The sequence below is a fragment of the Pan paniscus genome, chromosome X (assembly GCF_029289425.2).
Source record: "Pan paniscus chromosome X, NHGRI_mPanPan1-v2.0_pri, whole genome shotgun sequence".
Lineage (NCBI taxonomy): Eukaryota > Metazoa > Chordata > Mammalia > Primates > Hominidae > Pan > Pan paniscus.
In genome coordinates, this window is record NC_073272.2 from 123,353,129 (window position 1) to 123,372,979 (window position 19,851).

The 19,851-nt window shown below is 41.4% G+C and overlaps 1 protein-coding gene across 5 annotated transcripts in view; it reads left to right on the forward strand.

Annotated features, from left to right (window-relative positions):
* XIAP (X-linked inhibitor of apoptosis) overlaps positions 1-19,851 on the forward strand; it is a 53,074-nt gene that overhangs the window by 20,677 nt on the left and 12,546 nt on the right. For 2 of the 5 annotated variants that reach the window (XM_003823125.5, XM_003823126.3), the window contains 5 exons: positions 4,370-5,278; positions 7,345-7,444; positions 9,649-9,727; positions 11,145-11,187; positions 18,926-19,126. In XM_003823125.5, coding sequence (XP_003823173.1) covers positions 4,402-5,278; positions 7,345-7,444; positions 9,649-9,727; positions 11,145-11,187; positions 18,926-19,126 — 1,300 coding nt within the window. In that variant the 5' untranslated portion in view covers positions 4,370-4,401. Of the gene's footprint in view, positions 1-4,369; positions 5,279-7,344; positions 7,445-9,648; positions 9,728-11,144; positions 11,188-16,792; positions 17,485-18,925; positions 19,127-19,851 lie in introns of those variants that run through there. The other 3 variants (XM_055106881.2, XM_055106879.1, XM_055106880.2) reach the window with 3 other exon arrangements.

Genomic DNA, 19,851 nt, shown 5'->3' on the forward strand with positions numbered 1-19,851 from the left:
TAATATTCATACCCTATTTTCTTCTATATTCTCAATTCATCTGCTCCATATATACTTGTTTTCTGCGGTATCATTTTCCCCACCTCCATTTCACTTAGATCCTATATTTTTTTACCCTATCTTACCCTTTTTGTTTGGTGCCTTCCTCCAAACCCAAGGTTTCTGTCTTTCATCAGTCATCCTTCCACCTTTCACTCTTAAACTCTGCTAATTCTGGTTTTCCTCCTTCTCAAAAAGCTCACACTCTGCTAATGTGTATATATTGTTCACTTGAGTGCTTCTAAATAAATATTTACTTTTCAAAACAGTGAAATCTGAACTATTAGCATGGAAACAACCTCTGGGAAGATAAGATCTCCACTCAAAAGCTTCAAATTGAGATTCTCCTGCTCATGTTGAATGATGGTTTTATCTAATATTTTCTGAAATAGGGTGACTACTTGAAGTACACAAAATTGTGAAATGAGAATATCTTTGATTTTGTACTTCTTTTTTTTTTTTTTTTTTTTTTTTTTGAGACAGAGTCTCACTCTATCACCCAGGCTGGAGTGCAGTGGCAGTCTTGGCTCATTGCAACCTCCACCTCCCAGGTTCAGGTGATTCTCGTCCCTTGGCCTCCCAAGTAGCTGGGATTATAGGCATGTGCCACCACACCCGGCTAATTTTTGTAGTGTTTGGTAGAGATGGGGTTTCACCATGTTGGTCAGGCTGGTCTTGAACTCCTGACCTCAAGTGATCCACCCACCTCAGCCTCCCAAAGTGTTGGGATTACAGGCGTGAGCCACTGTGCCTGGCCACTTATATCTATTTTGATTGACTTGAAATAAAATTTAACACCTCAGGGAAGGCAATTCTCATGTGTTTTGAATTATACTGAGCATTAATTCTTCAGGATAATTATAGACTTGGAAATGTTTAACCCAGTCTCCCAGTCCATGCTGAAGTTCCTTTAAGTGATAGGAGGAACTCATAATCTACAAGGCAACCCAATCCATTTGGTGCTACCATCGATTGTTATAAAGCCCATCCTTGGGTTAAAATCTACTGTTTACAGTTGTATTTAATGACCTTAATTCTGCCCTCAAGCTATATAAAATTTGGATCTGTTTTCTACATGATAATCTTTTAGATATCTTAAGGTAGTTAGTCTATCCTCTCTACCCTTCCCCTCACAGTTTTTCCACCCTTTGAGATAAATATCCTTCGCTATTCCAACTATTTCTCATATGGTATCATTTTTATCATCCCGATTGCTCCCTAAGGATGTTAAACTTTGTTAATGTCCCTTCCAAAATGTATTTGGAACTGGAAATAATATCCCTTGGTAGCTGAATTGGATCTGGATGTTGCACATCTGGACACTAATGCAGTCTGAAGTTGCTGTAAGTTTTTTAGTCGACTTGTAATGTTGGCTTATGATGAATTTGTAATTAAATAAAATCCCAAGGTTTTAATCTGGAGGATTGCCTTTAAGTGATTTCTTCTTAAACTAAGTCTCCATCTTCTTTTAGTTATGCAACAGATTTTTGTTTGTTTGTTTTTTGAGACGCTCGCTCTGTCGCCCAGGCTGGGGTGCAGTGGCACGATCTCAGCTCACTGCAACCTCCACTTCCTGGGTTCAAGCAATTCTCCTGCCTCAGCCTCCCAAGTAGCTGGGATTACAGGCATCCGCCACCATGCCTGGCTAATTTTCTTTCTTTTTTATTTTTTTTTAGTAGAGACGGGGTTTCTCCATTTTGGTCAGGCTGGTCTCGAACTCCTGACCTCAGGTGACCCACCCTCCTCAGCCTCCCAGAGTGCTGGGATTACAGGCGTGAGCCATCACGCCCGGCCTTTTTTGAGATGGAGCCTCGCTCTGTCGCCCAGGATGGAGTGCAGTGGCATGATCTTGGCTCACTGCAACCTCCGCTGCCCGGGTTCAAGGGATTCTTCTGTCTCAGCCTTCCGAGTAGCTGGGATTACAGGTACCTGCCACCACGCCTGGCTAATTTTTGTATTTTTAGTAGAGGTGGGGGTTTCACCATGTTGGTCAGGCTGGTCTCGAACTCCTGACCTCAAGTTATCCGGCCACCTTGGCCTCCCAAAGTGCTGAGATTACAGGCATGAGTCACCGTGCCCGGCCTATGCACCAGATATTTTTTAAAAACCAGATGTAAGACTTTATACTTATCCCTATTAAATTTTATCTCATTAGCCTATCAGGTAGCCTTGGTTTTTTTCTTTTCTTTTCTTTTCTTTTTTTTTTTGAGACAGAGTTTCACTCTTGTTGCCCAGGCTGGAGTGCAGTGGCACGATCTCGGCTCACTGCAACCTCTGCTTCCGGGGTTCAAGTGATTCTCCTGCCTCAGTCTCCCAAGTAGCTGGGATTACAGGCATGCTCCACCACGCCCAGCTAATTTTGTGTTTTTAGTAGAGACAGGGTTTCTCCCTGTTGGTCAGGCCGGTCTCGAACTCCCGACCTCAGGTGATTTGCCCACCTCGGCCTCCCAAAGTGCTGGGATTACAGGTGTGAACCACCATGCCCGGCTGTTTTTTTTAAGACTAGTCAAGTGCAGAGTGAGAAGGGGGGAAAGAGTAGAACAAGGAGTTTGATCAGCCTTGGTTTCTTTGAATCTTGATTTTTGTCATCCAGTTTATTGTGCTGATTCAACAAAGGGCCTTGAAGCTAATGTTGGAATGTTTTCAGACATATAGGAAATGATAATTCATCAAAAGTCATGGAGACTATATTCCAAAAGTTTTACGCAGATATAACTCAGCTGTTGAGGTATATGAGTTAATACCACTATAAATTGACATGGCCAGGAAAGACTGAAGTCCATTGCCAGCTTGCTTTGTGTTGAACATTACTCCAAAAGAGATTAAATTTTAAGGCATATTGTGTCAACATAAAGGCAAAAGAGCTGGCTAATTCTTCTCAAGAAATCAATTAATGGCAGGGCGTGGTGGCTCACGCCTGTAATCCCAGCATCTTGGGAGGCCGAGGCGGGCAGATCACCTGAGGTCAGGAGTTCAAGACCAGCCTGACCAACCTGGAGAAACCCCGTCTCTACTAAAAAATACAAAATTAGCCAGGCATGGTGGCGCATGCCTGTAATCCCAGCTACTTGAGAGGCTGAGGCAGGATAATTGCTTGAACCTGGGAGGCGGAGGTCGCATGAACCAGTATCACACCATTGCACTCCAGCCTGGGCAGCAAGAGCAAAACTCCATCTCAAAAAAAAAAAAAAAATCAATTAATGCACGCATAATATAGAGACAGAGTCACTGTTACCATTCTCTTATTTTGCCTTTGACAAGTTTATATTGAGCACGTTATCAGGCAATGTGGGAGATTCTGGAGAACCAGGTTTGCCTCATAACTAGGGTTACCATATGCTCTAGTTTGCCTGGGGCAACCCTGATTTATGCCTGTTGTCCCAGTGTGATTATTACTAGTGTGATTTTTCACTTTGAGAAGTGTCCAGGTTTGGAGGATAAATTATCTTTCTAATAATTGATACCCTTCTCATAACCTAACGGGTTCCTTTTAGTATTTTATCTGGGTTAAAATTACCAGCTGTAATTTGGCAGCTCTAATAAGACTGCAGCAATACTTATCTTCCATTTGAACAGATTGTTACTTGACCAAGGGAAGTTAATAGCAAAAGTAACTGCAGGGCACATGTATGTCATGGGCAAAAAAAAAAAAAGTAACAGCAATTAAGGTTTGCAGGTACTTAGAATTTTTCCTGAGCCACCCTCTAGAGGGCAGTGTTACATATAAATCTGTAATTATCCAGTTACAACAAAAAAAGGGCTCTCATTCATGCATGAAAATCAGAAATATTTCATACTCTTAAAGAACACATTGGAACCAATATTATGATTAAAACATATTTTGCTAAGCAAAGAGATATTAAAAATTAATTCATTAACATTCTGAACATTTTTTAACTTGTAAAAACAACTTTGATGCCTTGAATATATAATGATTCATTATAACAATTATGCATAGATTTTAATAATCTGCATATTTTATGCTTCTTTCATGTTTTTCCTAATTAATGATTTGACATGGTTAATAATTATAATATATTCTGCATCACAGTTTACATATTTATGTAAAATAAGCATTTAAAAATTATTAGTTTTATTCTGCCTGCTTAAATATTACTTTCCTCAAAAAGAGAAAACAAAAATGCTACATTTTACTTTATGACTTGAATGATGTGGTAATGTCGAACTCTAGTATTTAGAATTAGAATGTTTCTTAGCTGTCGTGTAGTTATTTTTATGTCATAAGTGGATAATATGTTAGCTCCTATAACAAAAGTCTATTGCTTGTGTTTCACATTTTGGATTTCCTAATATAATGTTCTCTTTTTAGAAAAGGTGGACAAGTCCTATTTTCAAGAGAAGATGACTTTTAACAGTTTTGAAGGATCTAAAACTTGTGTACCTGCAGACATCAATAAGGAAGAAGAATTTGTAGAAGAGTTTAATAGATTAAAAACTTTTGCTAATTTTCCAAGTGGTAGTCCTGTTTCAGCATCAACACTGGCACGAGCAGGGTTTCTTTATACTGGTGAAGGAGATACCGTGCGGTGCTTTAGTTGTCATGCAGCTGTAGATAGATGGCAATATGGAGACTCAGCAGTTGGAAGACACAGGAAAGTATCCCCAAATTGCAGATTTATCAACGGCTTTTATCTAGAAAATAGTGCCACGCAGTCTACAAATTCTGGTATCCAGAATGGTCAGTACAAAGTTGAAAACTATCTGGGAAGCAGAAATCATTTTGCCTTAGACAGGCCATCTGAGACACATGCAGACTATCTTTTGAGAACTGGGCAGGTTGTAGATATATCAGACACCATATACCCGAGGAACCCTGCCATGTATAGTGAAGAAGCTAGATTAAAGTCCTTTCAGAACTGGCCAGACTATGCTCACCTAACCCCAAGAGAGTTAGCAAGTGCTGGACTCTACTACACAGGTATTGGTGACCAAGTGCAGTGCTTTTGTTGTGGTGGAAAACTGAAAAATTGGGAACCTTGTGATCGTGCCTGGTCAGAACACAGGCGACACTTTCCTAATTGCTTCTTTGTTTTGGGCCGGAATCTTAATATTCGAAGTGAATCTGATGCTGTCAGTTCTGATAGGAATTTCCCAAATTCAACAAATCTTCCAAGAAATCCATCCATGGCAGATTATGAAGCACGGATCTTTACTTTTGGGACATGGATATACTCAGTTAACAAGGAGCAGCTTGCAAGAGCTGGATTTTATGCTTTAGGTAAACTTTATTATAAAACCAATAAATAGCTTCCCAAGTATGCCAGGGCTCATAAAAAGTAAATAGATGCCCTTAGCCCCCTGAACTGGTAAATATTTAGGTATAACTTGGCATGATTATATATATATCTGTATTATTCCTTGAACTCTTATGTTGAACCTGTAATGTAACTACTGAATTTATGTGAAAAAGACTACCATATTATGAGTCATGCTTCTCTTCATGTAATTGTTTTTAGGAAGTAGATAACTTGCAAAAGATGGTAGACATCCCCAATAGCAAAATGGGTCTAATAGTAATATTAACCATCATTTATTGAGCAATTACTATAAGTGCTCAATATATATACTTCATGCATTTTCTCTAAGCTTCACAATAGCTTTGTTTGTTTGTTTGTTTTTGAGACAGAGTTTCGCTCTTGTTATCCAGGCTGGAGTGCAATGGCGTGATTTAGGCTCACCACAGCCTCCACCTCCCGGGTTCAAGCGATTCTCCTGCCTCAGCCTCCTGAGTAGCTGGGATTACAGGCATGTGCCACCACGCCCGGCTAATTTTGTATTTTTAGTAGAGACAGGGTCTCTCCCTGTTGGTCAGGCTGGTCTCAAACTCCTGACCTCAGGTGATCCACCTGCCTCGGCCTCCCAAAGTGCTGGGATTACAGGTGCATGCACCATGCCTGGCTAATTTTTGTACTTTTAGTAGAGACGGGGTTTCACCATGGCCAGGCTGGTCTCGAACTCCTGACCTTGTGATCCGCCCGCCTTGGCCTCCCAAAATGCTGGGATTACAGGCATGAGCCACTGCGCCGGCCATATGAGTACTTTCAAATGGACTGTGGTAGACATTTCAGGAAGGGCCATTGGAGTGATTGCTTCTAAAGATATTTTTAAAAGTTATACCATTATATATTTGACCCATTTATTTTAAGATTGAATAATGCCTATAAAATATTGGTTATTTCGAAAGATTTTATTTATGTACCATCATATAGTAATCTTGAAGGTTTGTTTAGTGTCATGTAGCTATAAACTTAGAGAAACTTACAATTTCATTATGTAGAACTTTAATGTTACTAATACTTGAAACATAACTTGTTTTAAAATTTCACAGTTTGAAACAGTAAGGACAATATTGGTGGCCCAAATAACATACTAAAAAGAAAGTATGGCCGGGCGCGGTGGCTCCCGCCTGTAATCCCAGCACTTTGGGAGGCTGAGGTGGGTGGATCACCTGAAGTCAGGAGTTCAAGACCAGCCTGGCCAACATGGTGAAACCCCGTCTCTACTAAAAATATAAAAATTAGCTGGGCGTGATGGCACGCGCCTGTAGTCCCAGCTACTCGGGAGACTGAGGCAGGAGAATCACTTGAACCCAGAAGGCAGAGGTTGCAGTGAGCCGTGATCGCGCCATTGCACTCCAGCCTGGGCAACAAGAGTAAAACTCCATCTCAGAAAAAAAAAATAATAAATAAATAAATAAATAAATAAATGAAAATAAAGTATGCCAGGTACAGTGGCTTACGCCTGTAATCCCAACACTTTGGAAGGCCGAGGCGGGTGGATCACTTGAGGTCAGGAGTTCAAGATCAGGCTGGCCAACATGGTGAAACCCCATCTCTACCAAAGATATAAAAAATTAGCCGGGTGTGGTGGCGCATGCCTGTAATCCCAGCTACTTGAGAGGCTGAGGCAGGAGAATCGCTTGAACTCAGGAGGCAAAGGTTGCAGTGAACCAAGACTGCGCCATTGCACTCCAGTCTGGGGAACAGAGCCAGACTCAGTCTCAAAAAAAGAAAGAAAGTAACAATTTTAGTTTTTAATAAAACTTGGGCAGTTTTATTTTTGTCTTCTGTAAAAATACCTCACATTGAATCAGTGAATTTAGTGTGTATTTCTTCCTCAAAGGATAAAGATCATATCTGTTACTTAGATGTGAATTTGAATGTCTTGTTTTAAGCTGTGAGATTTTCATGTTTTTTAGATGTGCTTAATTTTTAGGTGTTAAATGAATATTTTTGTGTAAGCTTCTAATTGCACAAATACATATATTCCTGTGTGTTTTCGTAGGTGAAGGTGATAAAGTAAAGTGCTTTCACTGTGGAGGAGGGCTAACTGATTGGAAGCCCAGTGAAGACCCTTGGGAACAACATGCTAAATGGTATCCAGGGTAAGATATTTAATTGTTCATTGTACAGGCAAGTTGGATAGCATGCAGTGGGAGACTTGAATTACTTTTTACCTCAACTATTTTTGCCTTCACTATGGCTTGAAATTCATGCTAGGTTTATAAAAATGAGCAAGGTTTATAAGCCTTCTCTGATGACCAAAAACATTCACTGCTTATGTGTGATATCTATGACATTCAGATTATCCCTTTTTTTTTTTGAGACGAAGTCTCACTCTCTTGCAGGCTGGAGTGCAGTGGTGCAATCTTGGCTCACTGCAACCTCCGCCTCCCAGGTTTAAGTGATTCTTGTGCCTCAGTCTCCTGAGTAGCTGGGATTACAGGCACCCGCCACTGCCACCATGCCTGGCTAATTTTTTTTTTTTTTTTTTTTTTTTTTTGATATGGAGTCTCACTCTGTTGCCAGGCTGGAGTGCAGTGGTGTGATCTTGGCTCACTGCAACCTCCGCCTCCCAGGTTCAAGCGATTCTCCTGCCTCAGCCTCCCGAGTAGCTGGGACAACAGGCAAGTGCCACCACGCCCAGCTAATTTTTTGTATTTTTAATAGAGGCAGGGTTTCACCATGTTGGCCAGGATGGTCTTGATCTCCTGACCTTGTGATCCGCCCGCCTCGGCCTCCCAAAGTGCTGGGATTCTGGCTAATTTTTGTATTTTTTAGTAGAGACAGGGTATCACCATGTTGGCCAGGTTGGTCTTGAACTCCTGACCTCAGGTGATCGGCCCGCCTCGGCCTCCCAAAGTGTTGGCATTACAGGTGTGAGCCACTGCGCCTGGCCTCTAGATTATCCCATTTCTTTTTTTTTTTGAGACAGAGTTTTGCTCTTGTCACCCATGCTGGAGTGCAATGGTGCTATCTCAGCTCACTGCAATCTCCGCCTCCTGGGTTCAAGTGATTCTCCTGCCTCAGCCTCCTGAGTAGCTGGGACTACAGGTGCCTGCCACCACGCCCAGCTAATTTTTTATATTTTTAGTAGAGATGGGGTTTGACCATGTTGGTCAGGCTGGTCTTGAACTCCCAACCTCAGGTGATCCACCCACATCAGCCTCCCAAAGTGCTGGGACTACAAGCATGCTCCACCTTGCTTGGCCTCTAGATTATCCAATTTTTAAATACAGATTAGGAAATGTGTGCTTTTTTGTTGTTGGAAGTAGGCTCTTTTATGATCAGCATGAGAGCCCATATTGCCAAGGAGATTCGTTAAGAAGCCATCATACCCCTAGGAAATATTAATGTATCTCATTATCTCTATGACATACAGTTGTTCACATTTTAAGATCTCTGGTTGGAGTGTGGTGGCTCGCGTCTATAATCTCAGCACTTTGGGAGGCTGAGGCGGGTGGATTGCTGGAGCCCAAGAGTTTGAGACCAGCCTGGGCAACATAGTAAGACCCTGTCTCTACAAAAAATACAAAAAAAAAAATTAGCCAGTCATGATGGCACACACCTGTAGTTCCAGTTACTCATGAGGCTGAGGTAAGAGGATCACTTGAGCTGGGGAGGCAGAGGTTGTGGTGAGCTGATGCCACTGCACTCGGCGCCACTGCACTCCAGCCTGGGCGACAGAGTGAGACACTGTCTCAAAAAAAAAAAAAAAAAAAAAAAAAAAACTAGCCGGGCATGGTGGCTTACGCCTGTAATCCCAGCACTTCGGGAGGCTGAGGCAGGGAGATCACTTCAGGTGAGGAGTTTGAGACCAGCCTGACCAACATGGTGAAACCCTGTCTCTACTAAAAATACAAAAATTAGCCGGGCGTAGTGGTGCATGCCTGTAATCCCAGCTACTCAGGAGGCTAAGACAGGAGAATCGCTTGAACCCGGAAGGCGAATGTTGCAGTAAGCCAAGATCGTGCCACTGCACTCCAGCCTGGGTGACAGAGAGAGACTCTGTCTCAAAAAAAAAAAATAACAAAAGTCAAGGTGCTAATTTAATAACTTGTTTTAGAAAGTTCTCAAGTTGATATTTTTTGCTCTACTAACATTAGCATAGGTAGCATAACAAAGGGAACTTTTTTAACCTTAAAATGACAGTGGGATAGGGAATTGGGTAACATTTTACTTTGTGGCTCCTTAGAAGTACTGAAAAGCAAGTTAATGGAATTAATATAATTAATATGATGGAGATTATATCTTTGCTTATACTTCACTAATTTATCAGCTACTAAAGTTTAATCTTTTAATTGTTTAGGTGCAAATATCTGTTAGAACAGAAGGGACAAGAATATATAAGCAATATTCATTTAACTCATTCACTTGAGGAGTGTCTGGTAAGTCTCATATAATTTATATTTTCAAATTCACATTTCAAATTATAATTTATATTTTCATTATGTAATTTATATTATATCATTTGTTTTATAGTTATTTCTTCATGCGATATTCACAGTATAGTATTATAAATCAATATATGTGTACATTACATCAAAACACAAATTTTAAGTTAAAAACAAAATAATAAATGTATGATGGGCTTTAAAGATGAGAGCTAGCTGGGCAGTGTTTCACACCTGTAATTCCAACATTTTGAGAGGCCAAGGTGAGAGGATTGCTTGAGCCCAGGAGTTTGAGATCAGCCTAGGCAACATAGTGAGACCCTGTCTCTACAAAAAATTTTAAAAACCAATTAGCCAGACTTGTGGTACATGCCTGTAGTCCCAGCTACTTGGGCGGCTGAGGCGGGAGGATCGCTTGAGCCCAGAAGGTCAGAGGATTCAGTGAGCCAGGTTCATTCCACTGTACTCCAGCCTGAGTGAGAAAGGGAAACCCTATCTCTTAAAAAAAAAAAAAAAAAGAGAGAGCCTAAAAAGTGTTTCTTATTCTTTACCTGAAGTAAATTTGTCAAAAGATAATCAGGATGAACTGATTTAAGTATCATTGTAGGCAAAAATGGGCTTGAAGAACTAAAATATTAAAAGTCCCTTAGCCTTCTGAAATTAGATCTTTGTATAATGTGCTTTGTACTCATAAGTAGTTTTAAGTTTTTGCAGACAGTATTTAAAATCTCAAATATATCTAAATTGATAGGATGGGCGCTGGGCACGGTGGCTCACGCCTGTAATCCCAGCACTTTGGGAGGCCGAGGCGGATGGATCACCCAAGGTCAGGAGTTCGAGACCAGCTTGACCAACATGATGAAACCCCGTCTCTACTAAAAATACAAAAATTTAGCTAGGCGTAATGGCGGGCGCCTGTAATCTCAGCTACTGGGGAGACTGAGGCAGGAGAATTGCTTGAACCTGGGAGGTGGAGGTTGCAGTGAGCTGAGATCACGCCACTACACTCCAGCCTGGGCAACAAGAGTGACACTCCATCTCAAAAATAAAAAATAAATAAATTAAATAAATAAATAAATTGATAGGATGAATTGAGGTGGCCAAGGCATCAGTAATAGGTGGAAAGAACCCTGGACTAAAATGGGAAACTAGAGTTGCCCCCAGTGACTCTACCTTGAAGTCATTCATTCTCCCTGGGCCTCAGCTTTTTGTTTGTAAAATGAAGGGATTAGATTAGATAATCTTATGACTTCCTTCTAGCTCCATCAGGCTATGCCTCTTGTCAATATTCATATATTGAATTGGAATAAAGCCAATTTATTTTAAATTTATGATTAATTTCACTTTTCAAATGGAAATGATTGCCTCTACCAAAAATAATTCTAACTTACAGTTCCTATTTCTGTTACAGGTAAGAACTACTGAGAAAACACCATCACTAACTAGAAGAATTGGTAAATATGCTTGTTAACTATCCTTTTAATTTAACTGCCAATTTATTTATTTATTTATTTATTTATTTAGAGACAGAGTCTCACTCTGTTGCCCAGGCTGGAGTGCAGTGGTGTGATCTCAGCTCACTGCAATCTCTGCCTCCCGGGTTCAACCGATTCTCCTGCCTCAACCCCCCAAGTAGCTGGGACTACAGGCCTGCGCCACCATGCCCGGCTAACTTTTTATATTTTTAGTAGAGACGGAGTTTTACCATATTGGCCAGGCTGGTCTCAAACTCCTGATCTTGTGATGCGCCCGCCTCGGCCTTCCAAAGTGCTGGGATTACAGGCATGAGCCACCGCACCCGGCCTTTAACTGCCAATTTATTATAGTTGTTATTTATGGGGTGGAAAGATAAGCATGTTCTTCCAAGGTCACCATGATATATTTATTTGAGATGACATTACTATAAATTTAAGAATTTAGGCGGCCGGGCGTGGTAGCTCACGCCTGTAATCCCAGCCCTTTGGGAGACCGAGGCAGGCCAATCACGAGGTCAGGAGATCGAGACCATCCTGGCTAACATGGTGAAACCCCGTCTCTACTAAAAATACAAAAAAAAAAAATTAGCTGGATGTGGTGGTGCACACCTGTAGTCCCACGTACTTGGGAGGCTGAGGCAGGAGAATTGCCTGAACCCAGGAGGTAGAGGTTGCAGTGAGCCGAGATCATGCCATTGCACTCAAGCCTGGCGACAGAGCGAGATTCCATCTCAAAAAACAAAAATGAAAAAAATAATTTAATGAAGTACTTATAAATTGCAGTCAGAGGCTGGGTGCAGTGGCTGACACCTGTAATCCCAGCACTTTGGGAGGCCGAGGAGTTCAAGACCATCCTAGCCAACATGGCAAAACCCCATCTCTACTAAAAATCCAAAAATTAGCCGGGCGTGATGGTGTGCGCCTGTAATTCCAGCTACTCGGGAGGCCGAGGCGGGAGAACCGCTTGAACCTGGACAGTGGAGATTGCAGCCAGCTGAGATCGTGCCAGTGCACTCTAGCCTGGGCAACAGGGCAAGACTCCGTCTCAAAAAGAAAATAAAAGAAAAAAAAAATCAGTCAGACGTGTCCGTATTAAAAATGTTAGTAGGCCATCAGATAGTTTTTCCAAGTTCAGGAGGAACACTGATAGGTTGCCTCATTGCCATCTCTGCTAAAATCACAAGAGAAAGGGTGAAGTGTCTTTTTGTACCTGGGGTTCCTTAAGTAAGCCAAAATTATTTCAGTTTTCTACTAGTGTGCCATTACCCTGATAAGCCCTTACCCACCTGCTTCTTTATCCCATACTGTCATTGTACCTTCCTCAGCTTCTTCACAGAGGTGTAAGTTTTGGTTTGTTTACCTCCTGTTACCTCATGGAGAAGTAGAGGTTTTAAAACTCAAAAAGTGGGCAGAGAAAGATATTATGCTAAGCAAGGAAGGTAATTGTTATCCCCACTTTTCAGATGAAGAAACAGAGTCAGAGAGGTTAAGTGACTTGCGCACAATCACATTACAAATAGTTAGTGGAACTAGGACCACAAGCAAGGTCTTCTGAATCCTACATCACAGGGCAGATCTCATTTTCAACTTAGGCATATTTCAAAAGTAGTAGAAAGTTTAATTTAGAATATGTCTAGTGATTCCCCACTTCCTAAACTGGTACCATCATCTATTTAGTATCTTAAGAATTACAAGCGGCTGGGTGTGGTGGCTCACGCCTATAATCCCAGCACTTTGGGAGGCCAAGGCAGGTGGATCACCTGAGGTCCAGAGTTCGAGACCAGCCCAGCCAACATGGTGAAACTCCGTCTCTACTAAAAATACAAAATTAGCTGAGCGTGGTGCTGCATGCCTGTAATCCCAGCTACTTGGGAGGCTGGGGCAGGAGAATTGCTTGGACCTGGGAGGCAGAGGTTGCAGTGAGCCGAGACCACGCCATTGCACTACACCCTGGGCAAAAAGGAGCAAAACTCTACCTCAAAAAAAAAAATACAAAAATTACCAGGGCGTGGTGGCACGCACCTATAGTTCCAGCTACTTGGGAGGCTGAGGCATAAAAATTTCTTGAACCTGGAAGGCGGAGGTTTCTGTGAGCTGAGATCATGCTACTGCACTCCAGCCTGGGTGATGGACCGAGATTCTATCTCAAACATAAATAAGTAAGTAAGTAAGTAAATAAATAAATAAATAAATAAAACATAAATTCAGCTCCATGACTGCTCCTGCAGAGCAGGGCTACCCACTACGCAGTGAGTGGCATTACTACTATTTAATTGCAGAACACTATCATTACCCCAGCAAGAAACTCCATGCTCACCCATCAACAGTCATTCTCCATTGCCCACCCTACCCCTAGGCCAAAGCAACCAGTAATCTACTTTCTGTCTCTATGGACTTGCCTATTCTGGACATTTAATATAAATGGAATAATGTAATATGTGTCCTCAAGGTGTATCCATGTTGTAGCATATATGAGTACTTCATTCTTTTTTAATGTAGAAAAAGAGTCCATTGTATAAATAATACCACATTTTGTTTATCCATTTGTCAGTTGACATTTGGCTTGTTTCTACTTTTTGACTATTATGAATGATGGTTCTATGAACATTTGTGCATAAGTTTTTGTATAGACATGTTATATACCCAGTTCTCTTGGGTATATATCCAGGGATGGAATTGCTGGGTCATGTGGTTATTCTATATTTAACCTTTTGATAAACTATCAGACAGATTTCCAAAGTGACTGCACCCTTTAACATTCCTACCAGAAGTGTATGAGGATTTCATTTTCTCTACATTCATTATCTGTCTTATTTATCACAGCCATTCTAGTGGATGTGACATGGTATCTCATTGTGGTTTTGTTTTGCATTTCCCTGATGATTAATGATATTGAGCATCTTTTCATGTGCCTATTGGCCATTTGTAAATCTTCTTTGTAGAAACGTCTGTTCATCTCCTTTGACTTTTTTTTTTTTTTTTTTTTGAGACGGAGTCTTGCTCTGTCACCTAGGCTGGAGTGCAGTGGTAAGATCTCGGCTGACTGCAACCTCCGCCTCCTGGGTTCAAGCGATCCTCCTGACTCAGCCTCCCTGGTAGCTAGGATTACAGGTGCTCACCACCATACCTGGCTAATTTTTGTATTTTTAGTAGGGACGGGGTTTTGCCATGTTAGCCAGGCTGGTCTTGAACTCCTGACCTCAGGTGATCCACCCACCTTGGGCTCCCAAAGTGCTGGGATTACAGGTGTGAGCCACCATGCCCGACCCATTTTTTATTTTATTTTTTCTTTTTTTTGAGACAGGGTCTTGCTCAGTCACCTGGGCTGGAGTGCAATAGTACAGTCACGCTCACTGTGGCCTCGACCTCCCTGGCTCAAGCAATTCTGCTGCCTCAGTCTTCCGGGTAGCTGGGACTATGGGTGTGCGCCACCACACTCAGTTAATTTTTGTATTTTTTATAGAGAGAAGGTTTCGCCATTGTTGCCCTGGTGGTCTCGAACCCCTGGGCTCAAACAATCTGCCTCCCTTGGCCTCCCAAAGTGCTGGGATTACAGGTGTGATCCACTGTGCCCAGCCTTGACCATTTTTTATTTGGGTTGTCCTTTTTCTACCGAACAGTCTAGGGGGATGGGTTATCTTTTTGTTATTGAGTTAAAAGAGATCTTTATATATTACAGTTCTTTTTTTTTTGGCTTCTTTTACTCTCTAAATGAAGATGATAGTTATTTATATATAAAAGTCCCTGTCAGATTTATGATTTGCAAGTATTTTCTCCCATTGTGTGGGTTTCCTTTTTTTTTTTTTTTCCCCAAGACGGAGTCTTGCTCTGTTGCCCAGTCTGGAGTGCAGAGGCGTGATCTCTGCTCACTGCAACCTCCGCCTCCCGGGCTCAAGCAATTCTCCTTCCTTAGCCTCCAGAGTAGCTGTGATTACAGGTGTGCACCACCATGGCTGGCTAATTTTTTTTGTATTTTTAGTGGAGATGGGGTTTCACCATGTTGGCCAGGCTGGTCTCAAACTCCTGACCTCGTGATCTGCCCACCTCAGCCTCCCAAAGTGCTGGAATTACAGGCGTGAGCCACTGCACCCGGCCACCTTTTTCACTTTCTTGGTGTTCTTCGAAGCATAAACGTCTTTAATTTTTTATTTTTTTATTTTTTGAGACGGAGTTTTGCTCTTGTTGCCCAGGCTGGAGTGCAATGGTGCCATCTCAGCTCACCACAACCTCCGCCTCCCAGGTTCAAGCAATTCTCCTGCCTCTGCCTCCCCAGTAGCTGGGATTACAGGCGTGCACCACCATGCCTGGCTAATTTTGTATTTTTAGTAGAGACGGGGTTTCTCCATGTTGAGGCTCGTCTCGAACTCCTGACCTCAGGTGATCCGCCTGCCTCGGACTCCCAAAGTGCTGGGATTACAGGCGTGAGCCACCGTGCCCAGCGAAACATCTTTAATTTTTATGACATCCAATTTATCTATTTTTCTGTGTGTGTTGCTCATGCTTTTAATGTCATATTTAAGAAACCATTGCCTAATCCAGGGTCACCAAGGTTTATACCTATGTTTTCTTCTAAGAGTTTTATGGTGTTATATCTTACATTCTGGTCTTTGATCCATTTTGAGTTAATTTTTGTATATGGTATCAGGTAGGGGTCCACGTCCTTCCTTTTTGTTTTTAGCAAGTTGAGTTTGAGATACCTGCAGGACATTGAAGTAGGAGGATAATAAAACCTGTATAAAGGAGAGTAAGATGTTGCTGGTAGGGAAAGTGTCTGGAAAGACCTTTTTTTTTTTTCCGGAGACGGAGCCTCGCTCTGTCACCCAGGCTGGAGTGCAGTAGTGCGATCTTGGCTCACTGCAACCACCGACTCCCGGGTTCAAGCGATTCTCCTGCATCAGCCTCCCCAATAGCTGGGACTACAGGCACATGCCACTGCGCCCGGCTAATTTTTGTATTTTTAGTAGAGACAGGGTTTCGCCATGTTGGCCAGGCTGGTCTTGAACTCCTGACCTCAGGTGATCCACCTCAGCCTCCCAAAGTGGTGGGATTACAGGCGTGAGCCACTGCGCCCGGCTGGAAAGACCATTTTTCAGAAGGGTCGATGAGGGAATGGAAGGGAGCCACCAACATCTAATTAGGTGGGCACAAGTAATGGAGCAACAAAACAAACTGAAAATAAAAACAAGTCAAAGATAGGAGAAGCAGGAAAGAGCAATGTCTAGTTGCCCTCTGGACATTTCCACCTAGAATGCATCTCTAAAAACCACTCAGACTGAATCTAATCCTGCACTTTTTTCTCCTGTATTGGTTAATAGTACCACAGTTCACAAGGTTGCCCAGTAATTTATGTTGTTCCTAAGCTCTTTGCTCTCTGTAATCCTTTTACATTTAATTAATCATCAAATTTGATGGATTCCACCTTTTTAATGTTGCTTCAGACTTTCCCACTTATTCTGCTCTAGTTCAGGCCCTTCCTTGTTTTTCAACTGGACAATTGTAGTAGTCTCCTAACTGGTCTTTTGTCTGTATTATAACCTGCCAACAGAGTTTTTGTTTGTTTGTTTTGTTTTTTTGTTTTTCTGAGACGGAGTCTTGCTCCGTCGCCCAGGCTGGAGTGCAGTGGCGCGATCTCGGCTCACCGCAACCTCCACCTCCGGGGTTCACGCCATTCTCCTGCCTCAGCCTCCTGAGTAGCCGGGACTACAGGCGCCCACCACTATGCCCGGGTAATTTTTTTTTTATTTTTTGGTATTTTTTGCAGAGACGGGGTTTTGAACTCCTAGGCTCAAGCGATCTGCCCGTCTTAGCCTCCCGAAATGCTGGGACTACAGACGTGGGCCACCATGCCCAGCCTTATCTTTTATTTTTATTTTTTAATAGAGATAGGGTCACACTTTGTTGACCAGGGTGGTTTCAAACTCCAGGCCTCAAGGAATCCCCCTTGGCCTCCCCAAAGTGCTGGGATTACAGGTGTGAGCCACTGCACCCGGCCTCCTCTCTTTCAAAAAACATTTATTGAGCTATAATATACATACAGTAGCCGGGCGCAGTGGCTCACGCCTGTAATCCCAGCACTTTGGGAAGTTGAGGCAGGTGGATCACGAGGTCAGGAGTTCGAGAGCAGCCTGGCCAATATAGTGAAACCCCATCTCTACTAAATATACAAAAAAATTAGCCAGGCGTGGTGGTGCATGCCTGTAATCCCAGCTACTCGAGAGGCTGAGGCAAGAGAATTGCTTGAACCTGGGAGGTGGAGGTTGCAGTGAGCCGAGACGCGCCATTACACTCCGGCCTGGGTGACAGAGCGAGACTACGTCTCAAAAAAAAAAAAAAAAAAATATATATATATATATATATGATTATATATATATATATGATTATATATATATATGATTATATATATATATGATTATATATATATGATTATATATATATGATTATATATATGATTTTATATATATATGATTTTGTGTATATATATGATTTTGTATATATATGATTTTGTATATATATATGATTTTGTATATATATATACACACACATACACACATAAAGTGCTTAAAGTACCCTAATCGTAAGTTTTCTACTTGATGAATTTTAACATATATATGTTAAAATATATATTAAATATGTGTTAAATATATATTAAAATGTATATGTTAAAATATATATATTTATCTGTGTGACTATCCCCCAGATTAAGATATAGAACATTCCCACAACCCTAGAAAGTTCTTTCATGCTCCTTCCCCATCGTACCCACCCCCAAGTTATATTCTGGCTTCTATTACCATAGATTAATTTTGTTTATTACCATAGATTAGTTTTGAAGTTCTTATAAATGGACTCATGCAGTAGGTACTCTTTTGTATCATAATGATGAATTATGATTATGTTTTGCTCATTATATCTATGAGATCCATCCATATTGTCTGTGGCAGTAGTTTTTTTTTTTTTCTTGCTGTGTAGCGTATGAATATACCACAATTTATGTATCTGTTCACCTGATGATGGACATTTGAGTTGTTTCCAGTTTGGGCCTATTATAAATAACACTGCTATGAATACTCTTGTGCATATCTTTGGCAGAGATATACACTCATTTTTAATACCCAAGAGTGGAATTGATGAGTCAGAGGGTATAAGTGTCCTCTCCTAGCACTTCCCTACACATGCTGTGTTCCTACTTTAAGTATCATAAAAACAAGTTTCCATTGACTGTCTTGCTTTATTCAGTCCTACCCGCTCTGCTACAGAAACGAAGTTTGAGAGCTAGGAAATTGACACATTCAAGGTTATAGACTGGGACTTCCCTGATTTCCCATCATTTTCCCCAAATAATTGCTAGTGACTCAGTAACAACATCCACTCTTTAAGTAACTTAGGTTAATTGTTAATGAGTACAGCTAGATTCAAAACAGTTCAGATTTTTGAAGCACTTAACCTTTTTCTTGCCTATTTTACCTTGCATCGTTTCAAACACTACAAAATACATACTCATTGCATTTACAATTAATTGTAAGATTCTGAAAGTGATTTTTCAGTGCCTGAATACTTCAAAAAATCTTCCCAAAGCAGCTTTGCTTTGCTGGTTTGTTTTTGTTCTTTCGCTTGCTCCTTAATTTTTTCATTTTAACTATATTTTGCTATTGAGTTGTGATAATGAAAATAATTGTTTAAATTCTATGTTCTTTTTCCTCACCAATTTTTATTTCAGATGATACCATCTTCCAAAATCCTATGGTACAAGAAGCTATACGAATGGGGTTCAGTTTCAAGGACATTAAGAAAATAATGGAGGAAAAAATTCAGATATCTGGGAGCAACTATAAATCACTTGAGGTTCTGGTTGCAGATCTAGTGAATGCTCAGAAAGACAGTATGCAAGATGAGTCAAGTCAGACTTCATTACAGAAAGGTATGCATTGCTGTTTTTAAAAAGCAAGAAAGGGCCGGATGTGGTGGCTCATACCTGTAATCCCAGCACTTTGGGAGGCTGGGACAGGTGGATATGGACATTTTTTAAACGTAACCTTAATGCTGTGTGTTAGTCTGCTCAAGCTGCTATAATAAAATTCCATAGACTAGGTGTCTTAAACAACAGACTTATTTCTGACAGTTTTGGAGGCTCCAAAATCAAGGTGCTGGCTGATTTGGTTATTGGTGAGGGCCCTCTTCCTGCCTTGCAGATGGCTGCCTTCTCACTGTGTCCTCACATGGCATGGGTTGGGATTGGATGGGACAAGATGGAGCAAGTACTCTGGTCTCTTTTCCTCTACTTTTAGGAACACTAATCCCATCATGGGGGGTCTCCATGACCTCATCTAAACCTAATTACTTCCCAAAGGCCTCATTTCCAAATATCATTACATTAATCATGGAAAAAAGATTAAAAATATGAGTTCTACCAGCCTGGACAGCATAATGAAACTGTCTCTACAAAAAATACAAAAATTAGCCGGGCATGGTGGTGTGTGCCTGTAGTCCCAGCTCCCTGGGAGGCTGAGCGGGGAAGATCACCTGAGCCAGGGAGGTCAGGGCTGCAGTGAGCCATGATCATGCCACTACACTTCAGCCTGGGCAACTGAGCGAGATCTTGTCTCAAAATATATGTATCTCTCCTTTAAGGATGATGGACACTGT